At 37.8% G+C, this 26,390-nt stretch overlaps 1 protein-coding gene across 1 annotated transcript in view; it reads right to left on the bottom strand.

The window, feature by feature from the left end:
• LOC131992316 (transcription factor 4-like) overlaps positions 1-26,390 on the bottom strand; it is a 316,278-nt gene that overhangs the window by 130,654 nt on the left and 159,234 nt on the right. Inside the window, exons 8-9 of the mRNA XM_059357855.1 lie at positions 8,062-8,188; positions 6,147-6,196 (exon numbers count right to left, since the gene is read on the bottom strand). Of these exons, the coding sequence (XP_059213838.1) occupies positions 6,147-6,196; positions 8,062-8,188 (177 nt within the window). The remainder of the gene's footprint in view (positions 1-6,146; positions 6,197-8,061; positions 8,189-26,390) is intronic.

The raw sequence follows: 26,390 nt of genomic DNA, 5'->3' as shown, positions 1-26,390 counted from the left end.
CATGAAAAATAATTTCATTCATGTCACCACCTGGGCTCTGTAGGTAAAAAAAAACAACATGCTACATGCAACTTTCAAAGGAAGCCAATGATGTAAAACTTCAAACTGACAACAGACAGCTGTGACTGTGTGACAGGCGTAACATACAGTGTTTCCCCAGGTTTAGAGTTTTGGGGACCACATATTTTCCAATGTGCATGCCTGCATTTTTAACACATTTTTAAGTAAAATGCATCGATTTTGTGCACTAAATCTTGTGAGCTAAATGAGAGCAAACACCTCACATTACATTTTCAGTCAGGAGATACTGTGACATAGAATCTTTGTTATCCTATTTGTTACAGTGCTGCTGTTAGCTGGCTAGGGCGATATATATATATATATATATATATATATATATATATATATATATATATATATATATATATATATATATATATATATATATATATATATAGTAATGTATTGATTGACAACTCTATGAGACTTGTGACATCGAGTCAGGCGGGTTTGTGTGGGAACTCAACACAATGGCATCACCAATACAATATGGCCATATCTGGGATATTTTGGCTTAATTTTTGCACAGTGGGAGGAAGTGGAGCCACATTGTCCACCTTCATACAGTCTGTGGCTGTAGTAGGTGTGCTCACCTACAGACCAGAGGGAAAGTGTGCGTCACCAATGAACATAAGGTCCAAGGAATATTGAAAAACAGCAATACCTGTAGTCATGAATTCATATTTAACACGACAAAAGAAGACAAGATGACCAAGAAGGGTTTGGGTTCAAGTGTTGGGAAGGTGTAAAGATTCTGTCTTTATATCAGCACAGAGAATCATAGAATCATAGTAGTACCACCAGAATATTACAAGTACTTCAATAAACAACAAGTAGAATGTACATTATATTGGTAAATCCATAATTAAATAAAGCTTGTTTAACATAATTTCTCTTTTCTCCACAGGAAATACATCCACTTTACACACACACACACACACACACACACACACACACACACACAAAGGAGGAAAAACCACCCCAACCTGTCCAACAAAACACGCTTCCTCGCTGCTTTATTCTTTTTTCTTTTTTTTTAACACCTTTCCTTTCCTCTCCTTGTTTCCCTCCTTTCCTCCTCCCTCTCTCCCCTCCTCCCCCCTCCCTCCTGCCCTCCCCAGGCTGATGTCGACACAGAGAGGTGGAGGAAAGAGAGGAGGAAGCGGGGACAAAGGGGGCCGAGGCCACAGAAAGGCGGACTCCCGCCGAGCCAAAGAGGCGGCTGACACGCCGTACATTCAGCCATCGTTAACTGCCGATTAATGAGGTCAGCGAGGGAAAAAAAACCCCTCTCCACATGTAAAACGCCTCAAAGTCAGAATTAGAAATAAATCTAATGAGCACTAGAGATGCTACTACAGAATATTCCCATCATCAGGACATACTCACATCCTTTACCTGCTGCTTTGTCTCATCAACAGCCGCCAAGCCAAATATACATTTAATTACAATTAACAGCAAATCAAGACCTATGAGGGGATTTCAGACATGTGGGACCATCGAGTATTCATCAAGTATTTCATAAAAAAACAAAAAAAACAAATAAGGCCTAACAAAATCCATTTTCTTACAAAAATGTGAAAAACATACTGCAACACAACATCAACAAAAGCGCACGACTCCGGAGCATGAAATGATCACTGCAGCCAGCAGGTGAAGCAGCAGACGAGTTTAACACCAAAAAGGTAAAACAAAGACGGCAGAATATAAAAAGTGAAATATGTGAAACACGAGCAAACGTTCTGATTCAAACAACAGCCGAGCTCCAGGCCTCGCAACAACAGCTGGGGTTCATTCAAGCAGCTCACGAGGAAACACAGACACTGATCATATAGTGATGTTTTCTGTTGGGTTCTGCACACAGACAGAAAGAGCTTGATTTATGGGGGATCTGTTTAGGGCTCCAACTACGGATTCTTTTAATGAATCATTCAGTGAAATCATCAAATGTCAAAAGAGAAACAAATGTCCGTCACATGCTTTTTAAAGCTTCAGAAGCCCTGAGAGGCAAAAAGACAAAATCCTGGCGATCCGTCGTCTCAGTCTGATCTAAAGTGTTTCTCTCTGTGTTTATGACTTAAGAACAGGTGGAGAAAAAATGGATACACCGGAATAATCTGTCCAAGTGCCTTCATGTTTTTTCATTTGCAGAACAGTTGGCAAGAAAAGTTTAGCAAAAAAATCATAAAATCACTTACAAAGAAACCCTTTTTTTTTAACAAAAAAGAAAAGTAACTTGGAGAATTTTTTTTTTTTTTTTTTTTCACCTGGCAAGATGTTTTTTTTCACCTGGTAAAACTTTGTTTTTTAACCAGGCAACCCCCTTTTTTTTTTACCTGGCTAGACTTTTATTTTTCACCTGGTAAAACTTTTTATTTTCACCTGGCAAAACTTTTTATTTTCACCTGGCAAAATATTTATTTTCACCTGGCAAAATATTTATTTTCACCTGGTAAAACTTTTTATTTTCACCTGGCAAAATATTTATTTTCACCTGGTAAAACTTTTTATTTTTACCTGGCAAAACATTTATTTTTTCACCTGGCAAAACATTTATTTTTCACCCGGTAAAACTTTTTATTTTCACCTGGCAAAACATTAATTTTTCACCTGGTAAAACTTTTTTACTTTTACTTCCTAAAACTACTTTTTTTTTACCTGGCAAGCCTTTTATTCACCAAGCAAAACCTTTTATTCACCTTTTTTTTAGCCTGTAAAAAAGATGAAAGAACAAAACTGTTATCCCACCTGTTCTTAAAGCTACAGTTGCTAACCTGACAAAATAAAAGAGCCAAGTGTGAAGTAGGGTTGCAGCTCTTCTCTTCCTCTTTCTGGCGGCTGGGTCACAAACTGATTGGTTGTTTTTGTTTGGACGCGGTGGATTCTTATAAATGCAATAGTAGATCTGGGAGGCGGCAGAGAAACATGATTCTCTCACAGATGATCTGTCTCATCTATGTACAATAACATTCTGACAAAAACCTAATTACCGTATTTCCTCAATTTAAAGCTGGGCCCCTATTAATGACCGGTCTCATTTAGTAACTGGGTGTAAAAACAATTTTTAGTAAATAAAAGCCGGCCTCTTTTATAAGCCGGGTGACTTACCCGTGTTATGTCAAAGTCTCCCGCTGTCCTAGTCATTCTCTGTAAAGTCGAGCCGTTTACGCACGTTCTTCTGGGCTTTTTAGTAGTTTAGACATTTTAAATCCTGCTTAAAATGAACATTCAGCGTGCTGTTCATTGTTTGTTTACATCCGAGTACTTCCAATATGGCCAACATCCGGGTAACTGGCTACAATGCGCTGTGTAAAACACTCTAAAGTGCCGGTCAGAGCTGCTCTGATTTTCTTTTTTAAATAAAAGCCTCCTTCAAATAATAGCCTGCTCCTATTATTAGCCGGGCCCCAAACTGATTTTTTATTAACCGAAGCCCCGGCTACTATTTGAGGAAATACGGTATATAAAAGTTCCCTACTCTAGCTTTAAGTCATTAGCACTGCAGAGAAAACTATTCAGACCTGACGTAGAAAATGGATCACCAGAAAATTCTTCCCCCTTGCCTTTCAGGGCTTGTGAACAAAGCCCAGTGTGCTCTCACATGTCTGGTTGTATCCAGCCAACACCCAAAGGTTCTGTTGACAATGATATAAAAAGCGGCAAACACTCATAAAAGAGAAGCTGCAACAAGCAAATGTTTGGTGTTTGGAGCGGTGAAGGACTTCAACGATTCATGTTCTGCCAGTTGACAAATCTTTTCAGCAGCAGTTTTGTTATTTGGTGGATCAATGTTCCTGCTTCTTGCTCCTTGAACTGATTAAACAGTTTAACCCTCCAACCAGCAGCATGTCGACTGGTACCAGGTTAAGTCAAAAAAAGCCACAAAATACCAACACCAGCAACACTTTAAGTCTCAATGTTTAACATGTATTTTAGATATTTAACTTCGGTAAGAGTAGCAATACTACCTGCATGCTCTCACTGACATATCAATATATAACATATAATGCAGAAAAAAACTTGTTGGAGGTGATTTATAAATGTTTTTAGCTAATAACTTTATTGTATTATTAATTTATTCTTTGCCCTATTATTATTATCTTTATACTGAACATAAAGAACTAATGTTTACTGCGCTATTTATTATTATTTTCCTATTATTTTCTATTATTTATTTTCACAGTTTACGTTCCTTGAATTAGATGACAATATGTAATTTTTTTCTCCAATATTTTAAATGAAAAATAAAGCTCATTATTCCATCACATTGGCAGCCAAATTGGTAATATGTGAATTTTCTCTTTAAAATCGTATTCTGGTCGGGTTTATTTTAAATTATACTGAAGAAAAAGTAAAAAAAAATGATCATCAAGATACAATTAAAGTTAAAGTACCAAAAGTCAGAGAAGTCATGATGCAGAATATTGCAATTCAGAATGAACATATATGATATTATTGTAATATAATTATTGATGCATTCATGTCTTCATCACTTTAATGTTGCAGCTGTTTAAGATGGAGCTCAGTGTAAAGACTTTATACACTGCTGGTTATTTTCATCTAAAATAATACACCATGATTTATGAGTTGATTGATATTTTGACATTTGATATAAATGTCTTTTTGGACCTTTTTTTAAAAAAAAAACATTTTATTTTTGTTTTTTTATACCACATAATTATGTGTTCATACAAATGTTTGCTATGACCTGACACCTTGACACACACACACACACACACACACACACACACACACACACACACACATACACACACACACACACACACACACACACACACACACACACACACAAGGAGATAAAGAAAACTATATAAAAACAAACATGAAATCACATTTGGAAAAATATGTTGCTGATTTTTTACTTTTGAAATTATCAAAATGCTCTGCAAAGCATTTTAAAGGTTGCAAAATACAGTATTTGTCTGTGAGATGTGGTCTAGTTAAAGTATAAAGTTGTAGAAATAGAAATAAGTACCTTAAAATAGGACTTAATTATAGTACTTGAGTAAAGATACTGATAAGAAGCATATAAACAAGTAATAAATGGTCATAACACACTATAATATAGTGGTAGGCTGATGAAACTGTTTATTAATGTAGTGTTAATAACTACAAATCCCCCCATGATAAAAAATGACAATATAATAAAACACTATATTAAAATAATAAATATGACTTTTTAAGGAGAAGTTATTTCTGTAGAGAAAATGTACATTAATTAACGCTTAAAATGTCTTTATAGCTGCATGTGGCTACATAACAGTGTCATAAGCTAATAATAAGTATTTGTATGCTGCTTATAAATAGGAGATGTTGTTTTATTTTATTTTGAAGGGCATTATTTAGTATGTAATAGTAATTGTTTGTGTCCAGCTCCGACAGAAGCATCAACTTCACCTCCACAAATTCACAAAACCTGGCAACGTGTGCAGCTTTTCTTCTTCTACAACTGTAATGATTTTCAGGATTTCTGCCCTTTCAAACCCACTGACAAAAAACCGACTGCTGAGAGTTTCAGTGCAAAAAGCCACAAATTGATTCACAATCACTGACAAATCAATCATTTATAGACCAATACAAGGAGAATTAAACTGTTAAAACGTCATATTTCTTCTTCCTTTTTTAAGTCGATTTCATTGGCTTTGCGCTAATAAAAATTGACATTTATACGACTACGTGTCTTCAGATTTAGAACAAGATGTCTTTTTTTTTGTTGTTTCTCCTGGCGTGAAATTCTTCCAGTTGATTCCCCCAAAAATAGGAACCGACAACAAAAAAGCCGACAGCTGTTTGTGTCCAGCTCGGCTCCGACAGCGGCACTGTCTTCACCTCGACAAATTCACACAACCTGGCAACGTGTGCAGCTTCTCCACAACTGCCACAAAACCAGCTCAGCGCTTCCAAACATACAGGAGCGTCAGCAGCCTTGTCTTCACACACAAACACACACACACACACACACACACACACACGCACGCACACACGCACGCACGCACACACACTCGAAGCAGCAGGGACAATAGTAATAGTAATATAAAAATAAAAAAAGCCATGTTATCACTTACTGAGGACGGCAAGCCGGGAGGGACCTTCCGCACTTTTTTTGGGTGAACCTCTGAAAGAGAAAACAAGCAACAAAACAATACATGAGGCTTTAACAGGCCAAGAGGCTTTTATTTCTCTTTTCAAAAGGAGTTCTGGTTTGATTTGTTTGGATTCAATCGATCACCCGAAGAGGAAAGAGCGAGGCCACTTTTCCCACCGCCGTCGATATATTTACAAAGAAAGCTTTCACTGCAAACAAGCGCGACACAATAAGATGCAGAAAATAAAAAGACCGAATACAAAAAAGGACGGGCTTGATTTTTTTTTTCTTTGGGGTTTTATAAAAGGAAGCAGGGCAGCTTTTGACATGTTTACATTATTTTCAGGGTTTCTCTCAAGGGGAGAAAGGGAGCAGTCTATTAACTGGGAAGGTGAGACTTTGATGGAAAATGAAAGAGCGCTTTTTTTTTAAATTGGCCCAGAGTCCTCTCGTGTGTGTGTGTGTGTGTGTGTGTGTGTGTGTGTGTGTGTCCTACCAAGGCTAACGCTACCAAGGCTACACCACAGTTACTATTGTCCTGCTTTCTAAAAGACTTCCCTGTATTTCTTTTTTTTTTAACACCACACACGGACAAACAGGATGGTCACACACGGACACGGACACACACTCACAATGCTCGACCTTCTACACTTCAAAACGAAAACACACAGCGGATCAGTGCAGGTTAAAATGTTTCACCAAGTTCACTGGAGAAACTTTCTGTTTGGATACAGAAATGTAAATGAAGGCAGGCAGCTATACTGACACGCTGCTTTATTTCTACAGGCTAATAATAAAAAAATATATATATATATGGAATGAGATTCAGGTCTAAAATATGTCCCTTTTAACTTATATTCATAAGTAAGGTTATTTTTCAGTGAGTATCATCAAACGGCTGCTGGGTTGTTTTGGTAAGATATCTGAACATTTTTTTAATTGAGCTAAATGATGTATTTTTATTGTAAAATCAAGGGAAAATCAATCATATTGGTGTTTCTTTGTTCATTTAGAAATGGCAAAAACATGTTTTTTCACAATTAAAATAGAGAAAAAGACAAAAAGCAAATCTAAATCCATCACTGTGGTTTCAACTGTACTTCATATTCGTTAAGGAATTTGCATGAATCAAAAGTGTGTGTGTCTTAGAAAAAAATCATCATCACCAGCATTATTATTATTATTATAATTAAGAAAATATTACCTGATGCTGGAAAATTCTCCGAAAAGACTCAGAAGTACTTGATCTTATTATTTATTTATTATATTTAGCATAAAAAAATAAAGTGTTTATATGTCATCATTTGCTTATATTTGTCTATAAAGTGAGTGAAAGACCCCGCTTGCATGATAAAGCAGGTTTGTGTGTGTCTCAATATTTATAACCAACACAGCGTGGAGACACTTCACATGCTGACGGGGTCGACAGACATTTCTAAAACATATTAATAAATGTATTTTTATTAGTGGAATAATAAAAGTTGGGGCAAACATAAATAAAACCAAGTGTGATCATTTGCTAATCCTTTGTGACACATATTCAATTGCAATTTGTTATTTTTGTTATATTGTAAATATGCACACAGAATTATGATTTTTAATTCACGTTTTACACAACGTCCCAACTTTTTGGGAATCAGGGTTGTCGGTCCGCCCAGTTACAGCTTTTGAAGGGATGATTTATTGCACCTATTGTATTAGACTGAACTCATTAAAACGTCTAATTAATTGTTAATGGTTAAAAATATATAATGTTCCTGATGGTGTCATGATTTGGGGATTAAAGGGCCTGTTGGAGAAGCTCAACTCTTCCTGTCATTGTTGGACATGTAAGAGAGAAAGCAGTCAGTGTGTGTCTCCATGTGGCTGTATAGTGTGTGTATATTGTGTCTCACCCATGGTGTCCATAGGCAGCGTTCTCCTCCGCGGGTTGGAGCCGTAGTGCTGGTAGTACTGACCGCCCGGCTTGGTGGGCGACGCTGCGCCGGGACTCCCCAAACCCATCTCACCACCCAGTATGGACTGGCCGAGAGACACCCAGACAGAGAGACAGAGACAAAGAGAGAGAGTTAATCATTGTTTGTCATGTGACCTCAAAGACCAAGAAAGACACACCACGAAACAATGAGAATAAAACATAAACCAGGTTTCTGACAATATGAAGTAGGGTTGTCACGATGCTAAAATTTCCAACTCGATACCGATACTCAGGAAAATATTCGATACCCGATACCATTTTCGATACCACCAGGATATAAAAAAAGACCCTACAATTATTAACTTAAATTAAAAATGCAGCATGTAAGAATGAACAGAACCACAGGTTAAATATTTATAATAAAAAACAGTTGTGCAAAAAGAAACTGCAACTTTGATAACAAGCTTCAGGTCTGAGGTAGTGCAAAAAATAAATAAATACAATAAACAATAACAATTAGAACAATATTTTGAGGTTGTATGCTGTGCACAATATTAGGCAAGCTTGATAAGTCGACTTTTCTCTGCTTCATTCTGGGACTTCAAGAGAGGAAATAACACTTTTCAGTCACCAACATTTATGTAAACTTATGAACTCTTTGCTTATGTATACTGACACTGTGTCAATTAACATAATATGGGCATACTCCGTGCCTGATTTATTTATTTATTTACGTTGCTGATAATCATTAACGTGACGTCAGCCTTTAATTGCTAGCTGAGGCTAATGGCTAATAATAACACGGGCAACATTAATGCGGGCCACCGGCCACGATGACATCCGTAATAGGTCAGTTTGAAACGAAAGGTCGGGGGAGTATCGATACTTTTGAAAATGAGTATTGTATCTGAATACAACGTTTTAGTATTGATACTTTTTTGAATATCGATACTTTTGACAAACCTAATATGAAGACTGAAGCACAAAGACAAAAAACAGTTTCAAGATCATGAGAACAAGTTGATATTTCAGTGTGTTGAAGTTTTACTAGAATTTTGTGACAGGAATTTGAGATGTTGTCAGCAGCATTGAGTCTGACTGATCAACAATAGTCAAATGTTGACAATGAAATAAAATACGAATCACTGACGTTGATGATGAAACACAGCGAGATTGTCGAGCTGAAAAGTGAATAGAAGCTGAAGTGTTGAGGATAATTCAGGAGTTTGAATAGAACAGGGATAGTGAAAAGAGAATATTGGAATTAACCGTAACAATGACCCATGATTAGGGTTGTCAAAAGTATCGATACTCAAAAAAGTATCGATACGAAAACGTTGTATCCGGATACAATACTCATTTTCAAAAGTATCGATACCCCCCAAACAGCAACACACACAGGCGAAAATATTGTTCTAATTGTTATTGTTTATTGCATTTATTTATTTTTTGCACTACCTCAGACCTGAAGCTTGTTATCATAGTTGCAGTTTCTTTTTGCACAACTTTTTTTTATTATAAATATTTAACCTGTGATTCTGTTCATTTTCACATGTTGCATTTTTCTTTTTAATAAAAATATTTCTGTTAAATTTTGGGGTCTTTGTTTTTATCCTGGTGGTATCGAAAATGGTATCGAGTATCAAATATTTTCCTGAGTATCGGTAACGAGTTGAAAATTACACATGATAATTGTCAAAATATCGTAGTAACACAATGAGGATGGAAGGTTGATTAGAGGACATTTAAGGTATCAGAACGCTGAGAGCAGAGCACACATTGGACTGTTTGTCATAATTATTTGACCAGTTCAAAAGAAAATGCTCATGACACACTGATATGTTGTGATTATATCAGAGCTGAAGTATTCAGGCCAACTAGCTCACCTTTAACATATAATAAAAATATCCTAAAATGTAACTGATCCTCTGTCTTAAAGTCTGAAACAAAACTATGGACTGAAATATGTACCACCAGAAACTGAATTTGAATCATTTATATTTAAATTTGAATTGCTTAACTTGAATAATTGCATTAAAACTGAATTTGAATCAAATAATTTGAATTTGTATCGTTCCATTTGAATCATTGCATTGAAAAACTGAATCTGAATTGTAATTTGAAATTTAATTTATTAGTTTGGAACTGAACATTCAGTTATCACGATTCAAATTCAGTCCAATTTCAATTTTTTTTTGCGATGAACATCCGGGTAGTTGAGGCAGAGCAATCGAGTGCAGATACATAGAGCGTCTCTTCGGCCAATCAGCACCTCCAAATTCAGTTTCTGGTGGCACATATTTCAGCCCATAAAGACTTTTATTCTTACACCAGTATTCGAAGCATTCGTTGGATCTTCTTTGCGTGGACATGGACCGTCACCACCATTGTATGTGTATTATAGTACAGCTTAAACCCACATAAAGCCAAATTTTCCAAAGGTCGACCTTTCTTTCCTGTTTTTGAAATTGAATTCAACAACTACCTTGAATGTATTAAAATAATTGATAATAGCAAATGTATACATACTCTTAACATAATTCAAGACATATTTGGAGAAATGTTATGTCATGCCTTTTTCTTTTTTTCCTCCTTTCTTTTTATTTATTTTTATGATTCTGTTTAATTTACACCTGTACTGACTTATGCACTTCATTCACTTTGTCTCATATTTATTTATTTTTTTCAATCTGTGATCTTTGTTTTGTTCTACCCAAAATGAATGTTCTGACTGTAATTGGAACTTCTCAATAAAGTTTTGAAAAAAAAAAAAAAAAAACATAGCTTAAACCAATCACATCTTTGGAAGACCTATTTAATGTTTCAGCTGATATTGGCCTGTCATAGATATATCAGTATCTATTGGCATTGGTGTATATGTTTTCTGATATGCAGAAATATATTAGCCTGCTACTATTGATGCATAATAATGCTCAGAGTTCTTTGCAATGGTAACGGAACACTTTGACCATCCTGCTATATATATATATATATATATATATATATATATATATATATATATATATATATATATATATATATATATATATATATATATATATATATACAGTTATGGAAAAAAGCTGATAAGAGTTTAATTTAAAAGCTGATTTTTGAAACATTTTCCATGGTTTTCTTGATGATAACCAAAATCATTATCAAAAAAGAAATAGAGACATAGAAAATATATATATATATTTTCATAATTAGATTTATTCATCCTATATAGTTTGTTATAGCACACTGAAATTTGGTGTGAATGTGCAATGACAATAAAGGCATTACAGTATATATTACTGCACTGAGTAGGTTAATATAGTATACATATATATGGAAGTCAATGGCTGCAAATATCAAAATATAACAATTTAACAAATTAAAATGCAATTTTCTTTGCGATATATGAAAACATCAACAGGGAATCCAAGCTGATGTTTTAAACTGCACACTATAAATAAAATTTCATCTTACCAATAATTTTGCGTATAGTCAAAACTCATTAAAAAAAAAGAAAAGATAAAGACAGACAGAAAGATACAATCCATATTCCAAAAGAGTTGGCATGTTGTCTAAAACACAAATAGAACAGAATGTCATAATGAAGTGACATACAGTGTATTTTATGTTCAAACTGATAAACATTTGCTTTGAGTAAATATACACTCCAAATTCTAAATTTGTTGCATTCTGTTTTTATTTACGTTTTACATAGCATCCCAAATTTTTGGCATTGAGGCCACAGACAGACAGACAGACAGACAGACAGACAGACAGACAGACAGACAGACAGACAGACAGACAGACGGATAGATGGATAAATAGATTGTTCGATAGACTGACATCACAAAGACAAATGAATGAATGAATAAATAAATAAACAAGCGCCCTTTGGATGTGATTTTGAAGCCGTCTACCTTCCAGGAACAAAGCCTCTAAAACGATGCTATGTGCCGGTATTTACCTCCATGAGAGCGACCTCATGCTGCTCAGCGTGGAGACGTTCATCTCACAGCTCCACAGCTCACACTCTAACTTCTCCTCTCTGCTGCCTTTTCCCTCCTCTGACTGTGACTCTGTTTACGGCTCAAAACTTAGCAAACCGCTCACACATTGTCCCGCTAATTAAGTTCAATGATTCGGCAGCAACAAGTGGCGTCTGGGCTGATTTGGAGAGAAGAGAGCGCGAGAATAAAAGACAGAGAGAAGGATGGAGGAGAGGGTCTTTTTTTTTTTTTTTTTAAAGTGGCACAAAAAGTTAGTAAGGAGCGAAGAGGTGAGAAAGAGCCTGCGAACCCCCCACCCTCCTTTAAATAGACTCCGCCACTACTCCGTTAAAGTGTAGATTTTTTTCCCAGCTTTCTCGTTAAGTAATTAGTGTGCAGTGTATTTAAAGCAGAGGGTGGAGGAGTGTGTTTTGAGGGGGGAGGTGGATGTTTTTCGGGCTAATCTGAATTCTGATCAGCGCGTCCATCCTCTCTGTGGCTGAAAACAAGAGTTAGCTTGGCACTGCTGGGCCAAGGAAGGCTTTTCTCATGCTAAACAGGGCCTAAGTAGGCCAATTACAGGGCCAGCCTCGGTCTCAGAGCCATTCTCCGGCTTAAAACAAAAGGGCCCTTGTCTTAAATAAAGTCAGTCACACACACACAGAGGGAGAGGGAGTCAGACACAAAGGCACACACACACAATCGCACACCGATTCAGTCATCCTGTTCCTCTGTCCGTGTGTGTTTCAGTGTGTGTCTGTGTGTCGTCGGGGGTAAAAGGGGGTTCCCACTAAAACAAAAAGGGTCTCATTGATTGTGGCGCTTTTCTTTCTTTTCTGTTCTTTTTCTTTGTTTTTTTTCTTCTCGTACTCGAACGTGGAGCCGGGCCAGGCCAGACCGGTCGCCCCGGCAACTAGACGAGCTGGAGGAGAGACAAAATACCCGTCTGTCTCTCTGTCTGACTGTCTTTCTTTACCTGCTTGTCTCGCTGTCCCCCCGTCAATTTCACTTCATTACACTCTTTCGGCGCAATACATTTTAGTCATTGTGGATACCGAGATTACAGCGATAGTAGCAACTGAGCAGCAAAGGCTGAGATAACCTGACTTCTTGCCCCAAAATGCAGGATTCTACATTTCCCACAATGCAATGGCCTAAAATTGATATCTGCCTTCCCTGCCTGGTGAACTTTAAACCCACACGTTGCAGCACAGTTAAGTTTATGCACCAAAACCACTATCCTAAGGTTAGGAAAAAGAATAGTTAGGCTTAAAAAACACAACTTCTGGACATAATTTCCAACAACAGGACATGGACACCAGCACCAGGTTAAAGAGTTCACTCTTTTAGTGCAACCAAACACTGAACAAGACATTTTAATCAAGCAAAATGTTCCAGTTAACTTTGATAAAGTCAAAACACAATCTGGTTAAAGTTCAAAGACAAAAACACACTGGCCCTCATTTATCAAACCAGCGTACGACAGAAAGTGAGCGTAAAGTGGGCGTACGATCATTTCTACGCAAGGCTCCGCATTTATCAGTTTGGACGTGAGTGGAGGGTACGATCAGATTTCATGTCTGCTCTCAGCTCGTGTACGAAGTCCACACGTCTGAATCTGAGAATTGATATTAGACTATTGTATCGATGCCAGGAGCTGATAAAACTCTTTGGTGTTTTGTTTTTTAATGGTGACAAACCAAAGCATGTTTAGGCAATATTATTTATCATAAAACATAAGTTACATTTTTTTACAGTCTGTGCTCCAAACGCAAAATATTCACCGAACTAGTTTGAGTTTATGACTATAAGTACTTTTATTTCATAAACCTCTGTCGCTGCATATTTCTGTAATATACCTATTTCACTCCTGTTGTTATTTGTAACGGTACACTTTGCCCTAAAGCTGACTTTAGGGGAGGAAAAAAATCCTCTTTTTGGCCATATTGCGCTCTTTGATGTCGTTTGGTGAAGATCATTCTTACGCTGTGATTGGAGAGATACGATAGTTTGATAAATCCCACGTGAACCCTGTCATAAGACCAAATATATGCTCAGATATGTGCCGTTTTTTACGCTCGTTTGATAAATGGGGGCCATGGTGCACCGTGGCATCAACTTGTCAGTCACCAGGTAGCCATGCACTGAAGCACTCCCTGATTTAACATCTATTTTGCTCTAAATGGAACCATAATTCACTAAATCAACATCAAACTTGAAAATTGCAACAGAAACCACAACCTCATTAGGAAAATGTTTACTGAAGTCATAAATCAAGTGAGAAGTTGGCTCATTTTGTCATAGATGTTCATACAATCAGACTTCTGAATAGGGTTGGGTACTGGACTCAGAGTACAGACTGGATTATGTTGGTTTTCCCAAGTACTGATACATGTAAAATCAATGGATACCTGAGAGCAACAGGTTGAGACAGTCATTGTTTTTTTTCACAGCATATCAATTGATCAGGGGGAAAAATTATGCTGAAAGTGATCTACCACGTTTGATAAAAGAAGCGAATTTCAGGTACCAGGTACAGTTCAAATGTAAATGGTTCCCAACCCTAATTCTGAATGCTTGTATGGTTTTGTTAAACTAACTACGTTAATCTAATAACTCCCACCGTATTGGGTGGTCTTAACTGATGCGGTTCCCGGCTTCACATGTGTTTATTTTGCATTAGCATTCAATAATTTCACATGCTATGCTCATTAGCACATGAATAGCAACCGTGTCGTTCGCCAGGTAATCAACTGAAACGACACAAACTTAAACAAAAGCACAACATTAATGACACGGACATATTATCAACTGTACAATCCGCATACATGAAGATATTTAAGGGCTTCAACACAAGTTGTAATCACATTGTTTATACATATATTTTAATTAAAAGAAAGAGGTCCTTAATCTCAATGGGATATTCCCTGGTTAAATAAAGGTTAAATAAAAAAATAAAAAACTCACCAGCTCAGCTTCACCAGTCAAAACAACGGCATTCATACAAAAGAAGATCCGGCCGGTAAAAGCATCCACCCCAAACACACCGGGGGGACTGCTACCAAGAGAGGTCACTATAATAACTATGAATGTGGGAAAATTTCACACAATGCAGGTTTAAGTAACTTCACTTTTCAAACCCAAAGGCTGCCACTTGGTTAGAATGCATTAGCTAATGATAACGGTGGGGCTAAGTCAAGGGATCACCAAAGTCATTAAGGTTCTTCCCCTGGGGTCCATAAATATCTGTTCCACTACTTACTATGGGAATCCATCCAATAGATATATAGATTTCACTGAAAACAGCAATATCATCTCACTGGTGGCAATAACTGAAAAGTCAGAGGATCACCAAAGTCATGAGGGTTCATCCTCTGGGTACCATGAATAACTGTATAAAGTTGTTCAGACAGTATATGCATTTTGTTGTTCAAATTAATCAGATTGGAGTGGAAAGAGTGCATCTTTTACATCTTTTGGATATGATGTTAATATGATTCAAATCCTTCCCAACAGGACATTTTTGTTCAACACTTTTTCGACATTTCAACCAATCAGCTTGTTTGCTGTGCAGGGGCTGTACAATATGTTCTTCTGCAACCTCCAGTTACCCATAACTCCCTGCTCTGTGTAAATGCACAGAGATATTTATATGTGTCTTAATATACGTATAATTCCAGCCTAACACTGATGTGATAATCATCAGGTTCACTCCTCCTCACTCTCTCTCTTGCCTCTGTCTTACTTTCTACATCATCTTGTTGTCTCTGCCTCCATCTTTCTGTTTCTCTCTCTCTCTCTCTCTCTCTCTCTCTCTCACACACACACACACACACACACACACACACACACACACACAACCAGAGGTCTGTTTCTCACAGAGCTGACTGGGCTTCGGTACCCAGCTGCTCACAGAGACGATATTAACTAAGATAGATTACAAGAGAGAGAGAGAGAGAGAGAGAAAGAGAGAGAGAGAGAGAGAGAGAGAGGAAAGAAGAAGCAGAAAGAAGACCCCGAAAGTCTTCAGACAGGAGAGGCAGAAAGAGAAGAAAAGAGAAAGAGGTGGAGAGAAAGAGAACAACAACATAGTAAAATGTTGTAGACAAAGATAGAGGGAGAAAAAGAAAATAGGAGTGACAGAGACAGACATGGAAATAACAGAATAAAATAGTTGTCAGGATGGATGGCTGTGGGGCAGCACCAACTAAACAAAAGGATGGAGTTGTGTGTGGATTAAACAAGCAAGATATAACACGTTAATTAGTAAAGGTCAACCAAAACATCAGCCGGACGATATATCAGGCCGATATTTGTGTCTTTTTCTTGTATCGGCATTGGCCGATATCTGTGTGCATTTGCCGATCAATTAGCCCATTGAGCAGCCATGTGTTGAGGTAAAAAAAAAATGAATGCTACCATAACTGAGATGATTGCCACAGACAATCAACCATTTACGGTTGTTTCTGATGTTGGTTTTCAACAGTTGGGTGCATTATTTAAATGTTCTACATTGTTTGATATCCAACTGTTAATGTTTTGTTTGTTTTGTTAATAAACGTTTCTTTTTTTGTTTAAATTGAGACTTGTGTAACATTTGTTATCATTGTGTCATTTTTATCATGTAAATGGAGGGAGAAAAGACAATATGAGCTTCGGCAGCACATATCGGGGATCGGTTAAGACTGATGTCAAAATAATCTGTAACAGCATCGGCCTTAAAAACCCGTATTGATTGACCACTATTAATTAGTGAGCTTTAGAGTAGATCGTAGGTGTATTTTTCCACTTTGTTTAAATCTCCCAATCAAGAGAATTTTTCTTGTTGTCCTCTCTTTTTACTGTCAGCCCCTCTCCTCAACTTCTACCCCTTCTACTCAACCCTCTGTCCTCATGTGACTGAAAAAGCAAATGCTCAGATGTCATCAATTTCCACCATCGCAACTCTGAGAGACAGAGAGAGAGAGAGAGAGAGAGAGAGAGAGAGAAAGAGAGAGAGAGAGAGAGAGAGAGAGAGGCAGGAAGAAGTCATTAATTACCAGGAAGTGCTGGCGAGGCAGCGGCGCACCTGTACGCCAGCTTTGCTCCAGCTGACACACACACACACACACACACACACACACACACATTGCACACACTCATGCACACCCTCCTGAGGGAGCGAGGCCCTGAGGCTGCTACCAGGAACAGTAAAACCAGCAGAGACAACGAATAGCAGTGGACTCACAGAGGCAGAACACTATAACCACACATCACACATCACATATTATTCAGCTAATGTATCATGAATCATTGACTCTATTAAGTGCTAAAAATAGTTAGAAAAATAGTGAAAAAGTCACTCATTAGAGTGCAGATCTCTGCCAGCCGTTGAGTAGCACTGATGGACCCAAACTCCCTTCAGGAAACAAACATTTTAGGAGAAGTTTGCTTGTTAACTTGCAAAATAGACCTGACAAACAGGAATTCAGATATTTTACACATCAGCATAGTGTTGTAGTTATTTCTGCAATATTTTAATCTGCTTCTGGCAATTAAATCACAACAAAATCAGTTAATTTGGGGTTGATTCAGAAATGGCCTTTAAAGATATGTGGAGTATAATTCCATACATTTTGAAAACACTACGAGTGGACACGGTAAACTTTCTTAACCAACAGATACTTAAACTTGTGATAATTTATTTATTTTAGTTTTCTGAAACTTTATGTTTTAATATGCACATGATGCATTATCTAATGCTACCGTTGCTGAATTTAGGGGAACTCTACTCTGCCCTACAAAGTCTAACTGCAGTAACTACGCAAGGCATAAAACTGAGAAAAACTGCTTTAAAGTTTTTTAACATTTTTTAACTGGCCAGCCAAATGTATTATATGTAGATAAGTGATACGACACTTATTTCTGCATGTATTGATGATGTTATATTTATGCTAAAAAAATCATGATGATTTATTTGACCTTTGACCCCAAAAATGTAGTTACTGCACTCTGGTTTTGCTGTAAAATGTTCTAATATTAATGCAGAAACAGTACACAACAGTATTTTAGACTTAATATTGTAAAGAAATGTTATATTTTAGTCTTAATGTAATTTTATCTCACTTTTTTACTTCATCACTAACTAGATAATAATTTCCCTTTCAAATAAACTTATAATTTATATTATTTTTATGTTTAAATTAGTATATATATATCCAAAGCAGACCGTGGTAAGTGCAATTTACTTGGTTTTGAGTTGAATTTTGTGGTTTTTATATAGTTATTTCTCTGAAAAAGATGCAAAATTGAAATCTGAAACTTTGTCACAAGATAAAAACAAACATCAAGGGGTTAATTTTTTAGTTATAACTCAATTTTGACCAAAAATGTAGTTCTTGCAGTTAGGCTTTGTAGGGCAGTACAGTGCAAACTATTACATTTTTAATCTGTAATCTATCACATTTCCAGAAAAGGTCCCGGGCCATGCATCGCAGGTTTAAATGGCTCGAGAAGAATTATATATAAAAGCACAACATTATCAGTCAGCTTCTTCAATGACTGAAAACGTTTTCATGCCATCTGCCAGATATGAAGAAGGTAAGTGAAGTTGGTGTCAGTGTGTCATGACAAATCCACAGTTTGGAAAAATCTACTTCTAAACTTTTAATACAAAACATTCTGTATAACAAACCCTGAATTATTACAAATTAAGGTTTTTTTCCCCATGAGCAAGGCACTGACTGGGCCAGGGTCAGAGGTTCAAATCAAAGACAATTAGCTGAACGTTTTCAACAAAGACGCAATTTATGGCAAGTTCAAACAACCAATAATAACCCAGGTAAAGACTGAGCTGATTACCTGACAAAGTTAAAGACTGCAACAGCCAATCATCTTGCAGAACCGCTTTGAAAACACCAATACACAAAAAACACGGCCAATCACATCAGCACATTGGAGTCTCTGAAACACCAGCTGCTGTGTGTGTGTGTGTGTGTGTGTATGTGTGTGTGTGTGTGTTTAGAATGATGTCAGAGCAAGAAAAACCTCAGGGACAGATAACAGTACTCACACACACACACATACACACACACACACACACACACACACACACACACACACACACACATCTGCAGTAGCATTCCAAGCAGCAAGGGATCGACTTGCCAATGACAACTTCCTCCATCTTCTAACTGCTCCACACGCACACACACATACACACACACACACACACACACACACCCTCCTGTAACACTCAGTCTCTCTCAAACACACATACACACACACACACACACACACAAAGCAGTTCAAAGCATTTCTCCTTAATTAGCGTTCAACGCTTGGCTTGACAAATAAATAGCGATCATTTAAGAACACTAAGAGAGGAATCAGACAGCACATTACACCTCACAATATCTGGCAGCTTCCTGCACGCAATTAGAACGAGGAGAGGAGGGGGGTGAAGGATGAAGGGAGAGACAGAGGAAGGAAATACAGAAAGGCAGGAAGGATGGAAATAAGGAAACAACATAGTAGAAAGAGAGTATGAGGGAGGGATGAATCGGAAAAGGTGGTACAGGTAAGGAAGGAGGCAGAAGGTGGTAAGAGAGGATGAAGGAAAAGTAGGAACTAAAGGTAGGTAGGAGGTAGGCATGGAAGAAGGAAGAGAATGAAAAAAGAGGAAACGAACAAGGAAAGGTAACAGGGACAGTAAGGGGAAGCAGGAGGCAGGAAATGGGTTAGGAAGTGAACTGATAAAGAAGGGAGATAAGTGTGAAAGGGAAAAGAAAAGGATAAAAGTTGAGAAGAAGAAACAAACGAGTAGGGAGAGAAAAAGAAAGAATGGAGCGAGGAACAGAAGGAAGGAGGGAAATAAAGGGAGGAAGGAAGGAAAAAAGGTAGGAGGCAGAAGAAAAGGTCAGAAGGACAGAAGTAAAACAAAAGAGAAGGAAGTAGGAAAGGAAGAAGGGGGTGAAAGAAAGAGGTAGGGAAGGAGACAGAAGCAAGGAAGCATAGAAAAGAAGAAAAAGGTAGAAATGGATGGAAGTGGAAAGCACGAGTGATATAAAACGGGAAAGGAATAAAGGTAAGAGTGAAGAAGAGGAAGAGGGAGATAGTAGGAAAGGATAAGAAGAGGGAAACAAAGAGTCTTTAGGAGGAACGAAAGGGAACGCACAGAAAGAAAAGGAAAGAATGGAAGAAGGGAAGAATGGGGAGGAGACAGGAAGTAAATGAATGATGGATGGAGAGACAGATTTATATTTAGAGATGAAAAGAGAGATGAAAAGAGAATGAGAAATAGGCTTCCCTGCGGTGCCATCTTGAACTGATCGCTCCCATCATGCCTCAGTCCCAGCTGCCTTCACTTTGTAGTTGTGGAGACATTTTAGTCATTATAACCAGGAACAAACACATACAGGAGTGTAGAAGTACAACGCATAGAGTGGACATCCTCCACTTCTAAACACATCTGTCGCTGTTTGGGTTGACTCTTCCTGCTCTGTTTAGATTCATTTTCAGCTGCAGCTGTTTTCAGAGAAAAAGCTCTAAAAAGCCACTTTACACTCCCTGACAGACACAGTTAGACACTAGCTTGCAAACATAATGGAGCATTTAGCAGCTAAAGAGACAGATATGTCCCTCTGGAGATGGTGGAGACCAAAAATAGAGCTAAAAGAGAGCAGTTGATATTCATCAGGCGGTGACTCGATGATTATGTTGCTCATAACTGCTGGATGTCATATTAACTTAAGGTGATGATGTGTCAGTGTTGTGGTTAGGACTCGTTTCGGCTGCCCCCAAGAGACAAAAAGAAAAGACAAACAAACAGGTTTAAATTCAGATACAAAAATATTCCTAGCTGCAGTTACTCTAATGTCCACTAGAGGGCCCTTGGCCATCCCACTTTTTACCACTGTATCAAATTGTTAATAATATCGCCTAGGGCTGGGCGATATGGACCAAAAGACAAAAAGTCATATCCCCATATATTTACGCTAAATATCGATATACGATATATATCCCAGTATTTCTATCGCAAAGTGAGAGCAAATGTTCAGTCAAAGTCAGAACCAAATATGACATTATGACATAGTTTTATTGAAACCGTTGATTTTAGTGAACATAAATACTGTATAACAAAAGAAGTACCTTTTTTTTTATCAAAGCTCCTTAAAGTGCACATTTAAATAGAAAAATATCTTAAATAAAAATAGCCTATGAAATAAAGTAGGCCAATCTTTATGATTTTTGAGAAAAGAATAATGAACATTACAAAAGACCTCAATATGACAAACCAAGATTTTTTTAAAAACTGCATCGATATATGCAATATGGTCTAATTCCGCATCACTTTAAAAAATATATTGATATATTTTTTATATCGAAATATTGCCACACTGCTCATACGCTTTTGAGTGCTCATGAAGTCACAAAAATAAACTTTGGGTAAAGTACTTTTGGTGTGTCAAATCAGTGAGAAGAGATCAAATACAAAGATATGTCTCATGAAATAACAAAATATATGTACACATGGACTGTTAACCTGTAGTCAACTAATGCCTGCTCAAATGTAATGGGGAAACAACCCGAATCCTATCCCGGAATGGGTCATACCTATGTTCCCAGGGACCTATATTCACCGGGTCCTATATTCACCGGGTCCTATGTTCCCCGTTTTTCCCAAACAGGGTCCTATATTTCCCTGTAGCAATACATACTGGATAAGACCCTTTTTCTGAAAAAGGGTCCTATGTTACCCACTGTTGCAGGGTTAGGGTTAGGGTAAGGGTTAGGGTTAGGGTTAGGGTTAGAAAGTAACAGACCGGGGAACATAGGACCCTTTTTTGCCACTTTTCCCAAAAATGGCCCTATGTTCCCAAGTCTCATACAAAGAGGGGAACATAGACACGTTCCCACCCGGAACACTTCCAATACCAATATATTGTTGGCAGAATCTGTAACTTCAGTATGATTTAACACAGGGTTGGATATATTGGAGCACTTCAAATAATGTTTGGACTTCTGAGACAGAATAGGTCCTGAAAGCCGCTTTCATCTATTCACATGAAACGGTCACAGTTCAGTTATGTTTAGGCAACAAAACTTCTTGGTTAGGTTTAGAAACCAAGGAAAAGATCATGATTTGGGTTAATAAACATATATGTTTTTCCATGCATTGGTCGATCTTGATGTTTTATAGTAGGAAAGGAACAGGTGTTATAATGATAACACTACTGATGGCTCTGTTCTATTCAAGTGTCCCAATAAGTCATAGCAGTGTGACAGTTATCCCACATGCACAGTTCTGTTTACTTTTAAATATCCAAGCCTTAGGTTGCATTTATTTCTTATTTAAAGTAGGTTCAAGGCCTGTGGGATGCAGGAAGTTGTTGCTTCATCTGTCACAGATAAGAATCCAACAGAAGTCCTGCAGAACTCTGATGAAGGAGGCACACATGAAAAATATCAGCTCCATTTCCCACGTCTCATGGATCAAGACGGGTTTACTTATATGTACAAATATGTGTGTGTGCATGTGAGAAAAAGTGCAAAAACACACAGATGCATCCCCTGTGAGCATATGCATGGATGTATGTGTGTATTAAAGTTTTTGCAGTATTGAGTGTGTATATCTGTGTGTGTGGCAGCTCTGTAGTGTAGGCGTGACAGCTCAGTTCTGTTCTGTGTCTGTTACCAGCTGTTGTACTTCACTCGCAGTTTCCGTGTGTGTGTGTGTGTGTGTGTGTGTGTGTGTGCGTGTGTGACAGCATGCTGTTTGATGTTAGACACATCAGAGAGGGGAGAGGGTTAACTTCACTGACAGATATAGAGAGGAGCTCCCTGGTTTGCTTCCACGATGCCTGACGAGAACTTGTTTAACAAACACAGAGTCGACTGCTGCACGAATCGATCAAATACTTTGACTCTTTAACAACTGAGGAACTCCACCCAGAAACACAAACTCTCACATGCATTGTGTTTTTCACATGGAAACACATCGTGTAAGTGATGGAACAAGATTTCACATCCCTAGGTTAGACTCTATCATGAGTAAGTCGATTAAGAAAAACAAAGTTTCAAGGGAAGAGTTTATGGTCCTATGAGGTGTGTCCTTCCCTTTGAAGCCACTGAAGTATTAAAGGAACTGTTTTGTGTGTTATGACTTGATTGAATGGGCGTGATTGTCAGCCTCATAGATATGGGTTTGAAGTGGCAGTTATCATCTTGTAGTGGTTGCAGTTTGGTTAGGTTTAGAAAACATAAAGTACTTGGTTAAGTTTGCGAAAAGACCGTTACTGGGGTTGAAATAAGTATGAAGTTATGTACCAAACTTCCAGTGCTTTTTTATACACTGTCAATTCAGAGATTTTGGCTTCTTTTGCTTCCATAACATAGGTGCGTTTCCACTGTAGTCAAATACCTGGAATGTGGAGGGTCTCCCTTGTCGAAACGCCTCTAATTTGAATGTGAGCCGTCCCTAGCGGCTGTTTGACCGGCTGTTTTTTAGCCCTGTCAAAGAGCAGGGCCATTTTTCTCCCCTGAAAAAAGCGTTGTTGCTGATTTGATAGAACTAAGCGGGATGTGATCTAGTACTCGACACTAGAGATAGACTGATATATTGGCCGGCCGATATATTGGGCCGATATATCGGGCCGATATTTGCGTTTTTTACTTGTATTGGCATCGGCCAATACATTTCACTGAGCCAACAGCAGGCAAGGCTCGGTGCAACATCTGCCATTCTCTGGTGAGCTGCTGCTGATACCAGAAAAAAGAAAAACACATCAAATATGTGGATCATCTGAGGCGCCACCACCTCGAGGCCTAGAACAACATACACATTGTTTGCTATCCAACTGTTAATATGTTTCGTTTGTTTTGTTAAGAAATGTTTCTTTTTTGGTTTAAATTGAGACTTGTGGAACATTTGTTATCATTTTGTCATTTTTATCATGTAAATGGAGGGAGAAAAGGCAATATCAGCTTCAAGAATCGGGGCAAAAAAATCGGCATCACATATTGGGGATCGGTTAAGACTGATGTCAAAATAATCGGTATCGGCATCGGCTTTAAAAAACCTGTATCGGTCGACCACTACTCAACACCACAACAACCCGCGCCATTTTTAAAAGCCGGCGAAGTAGCAAGAAGTCACAACAATAATAATCGCCGCCATGTGCATGAACACAGCGACAAGAAACACAGCCAGCTCTGCTCCTTCCACCATGGCGTCTCCCGTGTTAAATCCGTCGCGTATGTGACGTTGCGGTCAAAACCGTCGCTAAGCAATCACGTAATGATTGAAAACCATACGTCACCTTAGGAGTCTCGTAAATCCCTCTGGGGCCTTTTTTGTAATGGAGACACGCTGAGTGAGCAAACATTTGAGAAGACGTGTCCTGAAACTTTCAGTCTAGTGGGAAAAAAAGCATCCCGATACACATTGAGGTGTTTATTTGACTACATTTAGACTTTTTGCATCTACAGAGTTCTCCTAAATTCAGCACATTCAGCAAACACTGTGATCACGAAGAAAACTAACAAATAGGCCTAATTTCTCACAGGACTTTTTGTTTATTTTATTGTTGAAATGTTGTCTGATGTCATAACAACTTATTATTGGGGCTCTAGTCTCACATAGACCGATCTCTAGGTCTGGCTAATGATTCTTGGATAATTCTGGGCGCTTCAAATTTAAACCCATGCAGTAACGTGGGCCCCTTGCAAAAGTAAAAGATAATAGATAGATAATATATAATGATAAAAAAAAGTTTCATGATATATATAGTTACTAATCAACTGTAGGATCTCCCATTATATTATCTATTATCTACATTATCTATATCTCTGCATATAGATCTTCCTCTTACTGCAAAGGACTCAGAAGTGTACTGATAGACAAAGAACTATAAAGTAATAAAGTACTAAAACTGAGTGTCTTTAGGATATGGGTTTAATTATTTTACTGGACTCATATCAACATATTTTAAGCTAATTCTCCATTTAAAATTTAGTAGTCGAACAAAGTGAAATTACATGATTCTTTGCGTTGCCAAAACTGTGTGATTAAAGTAGTGGATATTTCTCTATGACTAAAGGAACCCAGTAGCTCCATCACGTCATAATAGTACCGGGTGGTCCTGACACTCACAACGTTCATATAATGGATACCACACACAAACTGTCAGCTGTCAACGCTGACATATCAACACACATACCACACCACACACACACACACACAATGCATTAATAGTGTGTGTTTGTGATCGATCGTCAAATAAAATATTGTCGATCTGTGCGGCCGGCAAATGAGACTAAACGACGGCTGAGAGTCTCCTGAGAGCGACGAGCAGCTGGATCTGTGTGTGTGTGTGTGTGTGTGCGTGTGTGTGTGTGTGTGTGTGTGTGTGTGTGTGTGTGTGTGTGTTCAGAGCTGGGGAGCAGCTGTGAGTGGAACATCTCACCACACACATAGTTGCACAGGATGGATGGAAGAGGAGAGTAGAGTTCTTTTAAACAGATAGATAGATAGATAGATAGATAGACAGACAGACAGACAGACAGACAGACAGATAGACAGATAGATAGATAGATAGATAGATGTCAATTTAAGGCTGTCCTCCGCCGATATCTTGCTGATGTAGAAGTAATGATCAACGGTGATGTGGTGATTATGTGGCTGATGTCAGAGGGTGAGATGGGATGAACAAATGGCGGACTTTCACCCAGGAGAACAGGGTTTGTGTCCCGTGTGAAAACAAAAGTAAATTACTTTTTACAGAAATTAGTTTTTTTTAACGTGACTTAGGTTTTTTTTAACGTAACTTACGTTTTTTTAACGTAACTTAGGTTTTTTTTCAACGTAACTTGCGTTTTTTTTTTAACGTAACTTACATTTTTTCAACGTAACTTGCGTTTTTATTAACGTAACTTACGTTTTTTTACGGAACTTATGTTTTTTTAACGGAACTTATGTTTTTCACGTAACTTCCATGGTTCATGTCACTCTCATAACTACATCACTTCCAGCATTATTGTGCATTTATTAACTGTTTTAACTGTCTTTTATAGAGCCTAAACAGGAAGTTTTTTGTCCTAAACCGAGGTCAGTGGTTTTATAAGATATATAAAATGTAGATAGATAGATGGATGGATGGATGGATGGATGGATGGATGGATGGATGGATGGATGGATGGATGGATGGATGGATGGATGGATGGATGGATGGATGGATGGATAGATAGATAGATAGATAGATAGATAGATAGATAGATAGATAGATAGATAGATAGTGTAGAAACACCGTTCTCCTGTTAATATGTGTAAGGTCCAAGCAGCTTC

This window comes from Centropristis striata, chromosome 19 (assembly GCF_030273125.1).
Source record: "Centropristis striata isolate RG_2023a ecotype Rhode Island chromosome 19, C.striata_1.0, whole genome shotgun sequence".
Lineage (NCBI taxonomy): Eukaryota > Metazoa > Chordata > Actinopteri > Perciformes > Serranidae > Centropristis > Centropristis striata.
This window is presented reverse-complemented; position numbering and strand designations above follow the sequence as displayed.